Source organism: Aegilops tauschii, chromosome 1, assembly GCF_002575655.3.
Source record: "Aegilops tauschii subsp. strangulata cultivar AL8/78 chromosome 1, Aet v6.0, whole genome shotgun sequence".
In the NCBI taxonomy this organism is placed as follows: Eukaryota; Viridiplantae; Streptophyta; class Magnoliopsida; order Poales; family Poaceae; genus Aegilops; species Aegilops tauschii.
This window is the reverse complement of record NC_053035.3, coordinates 431,211,367-431,215,324: the sequence shown is the minus strand read 5'-3', so window position 1 is coordinate 431,215,324 and position 3,958 is coordinate 431,211,367. Positions and strand designations below refer to the sequence as shown.

At 53.1% G+C, this 3,958-nt stretch overlaps 1 protein-coding gene across 1 annotated transcript; it reads left to right on the top strand.

The window, feature by feature from the left end:
• Positions 1 to 344: 344 nt before the first annotated feature.
• LOC109768206 (uncharacterized) lies at positions 345 to 1,899 on the top strand. Its single transcript, XM_020326948.1, has 4 exons — positions 345 to 926; positions 1,165 to 1,471; positions 1,671 to 1,679; positions 1,877 to 1,899. Exons 1-4 carry the CDS (start codon positions 345 to 347, stop codon positions 1,897 to 1,899), a joined length of 921 nt encoding a protein of 306 aa, XP_020182537.1.
• Positions 1,900 to 3,958: the final 2,059 nt, after the last annotated feature.

Genomic DNA, 3,958 nt, shown 5'->3' with positions numbered 1-3,958 from the left:
ATACTATGAAAGCTGAATAAAACTGTTGCTTATTGATGATTTGGTACGGCATACAAAAGTATACAAAAATATATAAGAGGGTATAAACCGATTTGGGTAGGGTACAAAACTGACTTGACTGGAAGTCGTATAGCCACTCTACGTCGATCGAGCAGCGAAGCACACCTACGAGCGCTCAGCATAAATTAAACGGCCGTTGCTGCGCTCGATCGAAACTGACAAACCTCCAACCGAAATTCTGCCTCCCGCCCAAACGAACCTCCTCCCCCTTCGCCCCCGAAGCCCAAACCAAGAAACGCCGCCCCGTTCTTGATTCTTGATCCCACCCTTGGCCGCGCGCGGCGATGGAGCTCTTCAAGGACGCGCGGTCCGTGCGGCTCAGGAGCCACCTGGGCACGTACCTCTGCGCGCTCGACGGCGTGGCCGTTTCCCACGGCCACCGCCGCAACTCCCGCGGCACGGTCTGGGCCGTGGAGCTCGCCGGCGACGACTACGTGCGCCTCCAGGGCCACCGGGGCCTCTACCTCGGCGCCACCGAGCTCCCCGCCGACGTCCTCGGCCGCGGCCGCGGCACCCGGGCCTGCTGCGGGGTCGTCCTGGGCTCACCGTCCTGCCCCAACGACAACGCCTTCCTCTGGTCGCCGCTGCGCGAGGGCGAGCACCTCGCGCTGTCCGGGCCCTACGGCCGCCTCCTCCGCGCCAGGTTCGGGCACACGGCGCAGGACAACGCCGTCACCGTCGACCTGGACGCCGACCCGGAGGAGAGCTCCTGGGTCGTCGAGGTCGTCCCGGCCGCGGAGGCGGCGCTGCTGCTGCCGCCGTCGCCACGCCCCTGCCGCGCCCAGTCCTGCAACGCCCGCTTGGAGGCGGACACGTCGGAGTCGGACACGGCGTCCAGCGTCCTCGCCAGGGTGCGCTCCGCCAAGGTACTCGAAAAGAAGCCTGATCGATTCTATCTTCTTGCTTGCTCCTTTCTCCTGTTCTTGCGCAATCCGAAGCAAATTTGTTGATTCCTTCAAGAAAGAATCATCTTCTTGAGTTTCCGCGGTGGATTCATGCGTATTTGCAAGCCGATTCCTACTTTCTTGAACGCTTCGTCCTGAATTCTTGTCGGGGGAAGAACAGGGTTTCTTTGATTCGTGGATTTTGTTCGTGATCGCGCAGGACATGACGAGTTCACTTGCTACGGTCGAGGAGGAGCCCCTGTCGATGCCGGCCGCGCGGCTGATCTTCTACAACACCGCCAGGGACGACGGCGGCGTGGACGAGTTCGACGAGGGGACGTGGAAGTACTTCTCGTTCAAGGAGCAGAGCCTGGCGGCGCTGCACCGCAGGCTGGAGGAGGAGACCCGGCGGCATGACTTCGTCGTCTGCCGCAGGAGCGGCCCGGGGCTGTTCCCCGTCGTCCTGGACCTCCCTCCCGGCAGCAGCCAGATGGAGTTCGTCCTCGTCCCGGCGCCTTCTCCTGCAGGTAAACAATGGGGTCGCTCTGCTTCTTTTGTTCTCTGATTTCCTGCTCTGGTTCAGCTTCGGAACATTTTGTTCTGAACTTCTGAACATTCTCAACATTTTGTTCTGAACTTCTGAACATTCTGAACATTTTGTTCTTCAGTGTGTATAACTGAAACCTGTGAAGCAATTTTAGTTACGTTTTTGTTCTTCTTTTGCAGTGGCAGACGGTATTGTTTAGGATGATTGTGGCCCGGGACTGACTGTATGTACGTAGGAAAAGATGGAGAGAACTTCCGTCGGTGCGGCGATATGCATTTTGCGGTGTATATTCATTGGTACTGTGTGTACAAGAACATACTTGTTTCTACTGTGAAAATTCAGACACCTAAGATGGGGTCTTACACTTTTCTGTTTTGTTCTGTAGTTCTAGAAAATGACATGGAGTAGGCTTGAACATAAATGGTAGATGGGCAGAATTACAGAAAGGTCAAGTATACCTTTTTTTAGGGAAGGTCGATGTTGAAATCTTCGATGATCAATCTCTTCATTTTCAGCAATCCATCTAATATTGGAGCGTCTTCTTGCGGAACATGTGTGTATGTTGGTTGATTTCTTGTTATCTACTCCCTCTGTCTTATAATGTAAGACGTTTTTTGACACTACACTAGAGCCAAAAAACGTCTTACATTATGGGACGGAAGGAGTATATTGTAAGTGCATACCCAATGCTGATGTGGCTCACGCATGGCTCGGGTATGGTTAGAATTTTAGTTGTTCTATTTATACATTGTGTTGATTTTTTTGGCTAAAAGCATTCCAATTTTTGTGATAAATTCAGTGAATAATCTACTTGCAAATTCCACGTCCTGAACAAGTAACATAAAACATATCTTAAGTGAATAACTGTTGTATTCACACATCAAACTATGATATCCCTCAAGGCAATGCTTTAGAGCATCTCCAACGGCCGCGCTATATAAGCGCCGCGCCGGAAATTTTTGGTTTTTAAGCGCGCGCGCAACCGCTCAGCGAGCTCCAGCGGAGGCGCAATAACCGCGCGCGCAGCATAAAGAGTTCAGCGCGCGGTGCGAAACGCCATCGCACGCCGTTTATTTGGTGCGCTCGCTTCCGCGCGCCGCACACTCGAGCGCTCGCGCCGCATCCTCTCCGCCGCGCCACTTTTGCCCCACCCGCGCCGCCGCCGGCGAATTGGCCCGATGGACGGACGCGCCAGCACCCCCTCACCCCTTCCTACACCCGCGACCCCTCCGCAGCCGCCGCAAACCCTAGCGCGGGGAGCTTTGGCTTCGCCTCCGCCGGTGCTCCTCCAAGCACCGGCATCGCGTGCGGCCTCTTCATGCTGCCATAGACAACCTCGGGGGCGGGTGGCGTCGCACCGGCGCCCGCCGTGAAGCCACGTGCCCCCCTCTCGAAGCTCCCAAATGCGGCGCGGGCGAAGAAGGGCAAGGTATCCGCGAAGAAGAACAAGGCGGCGGACGGCTCCTCTAGGCCGTCGAGGAAGAAGCTTGCAGGGCGTGCGACGGACGCAGTGGCGACCGAAGCACCGGCGAGCTCACTTGTTGAGCCAGCGGCCGACGCGCACAAGGTGTTCGATGAAATGCCCACAAGGTAAAATTTCGCCAACTTTTTGTTGTTGTTGTTGTTGTTGTTGTTTTTTGAATGCATACATATGGATAGCTTATTTGCTTCGTTGTATATACTTTGTAGTTTCAATGATGAGGCATGTATGTCAACTATGGGTGTTGGCTCCAACAATTCTCATTGGTCTCAGACCAATGAGATGCATTTCGATGATCATGCGTTTGAGGTGGACGAGGATGGTGAGGACATCGTCGATGCACCAAAAGGAAGAGGGGGCAACTACACCATGGATGAAGACATATTGCTATGCAATACTCGGTTGCAAGTGTCGAGGGATCCCTCCGTTGGAGGGGATCAAAGTAGAGATGCATATTGGCTCCGGATGAAGGAACACCTTGATGTACACAACAAAAGTTGAATTGACCGCTCCGGAAGATCTATACGCTCCCGGTGGTCGACAATCAACCGAGATTGTCAAAGGTGGTCGGCCGCACTTAAAGCAGTTGACAAGCTGAACCCAAGTGGCACTAATGATATAGATAGGGTAAGTGCCATTTCTTTCATGATTCTTCCATGTTCATCATGCTTCTTCTTGATGTTTCTAGTGCTAACTTGTTTTTTCTGTTCTTCTCTGCTTCTTTTCTTCTCTGTTTCCTGCTTTGGTTCAGCTTCTGAGCATTTGTTCTGAAGTTCTGAACATTTGGAACCTGTGAAGCAATTTTAGTTACTTTTTTGTTCTTCTTTGTTTGCAGTGGCAGGCGGCATTGTTTAGGATGGATGTGGCCCGGCATCTACTATAGGAAAAGACAGAGAGAACTTCAGTTCGGTGCGGCGATATGCATTTTGCGGTGTATATTCATTGGTGCTGTGGGTACAAGAACAAACTTGTTTCTACTGTAAAAAT

Excerpts from the sequence above, each read along its gene's own strand:
- LOC109768206 (XM_020326948.1), top strand. The coding sequence starts at position 345 with ATGGAGCTCTTCAAGGACGCGCGGTCCGTGCGGCTCAGGAGCCACCTG. Across the intron at positions 927-1,164 it reads CCAGGGTGCGCTCCGCCAAG|GACATGACGAGTTCACTTGC; the intron begins GTACTCGAAAAG and ends GTGATCGCGCAG.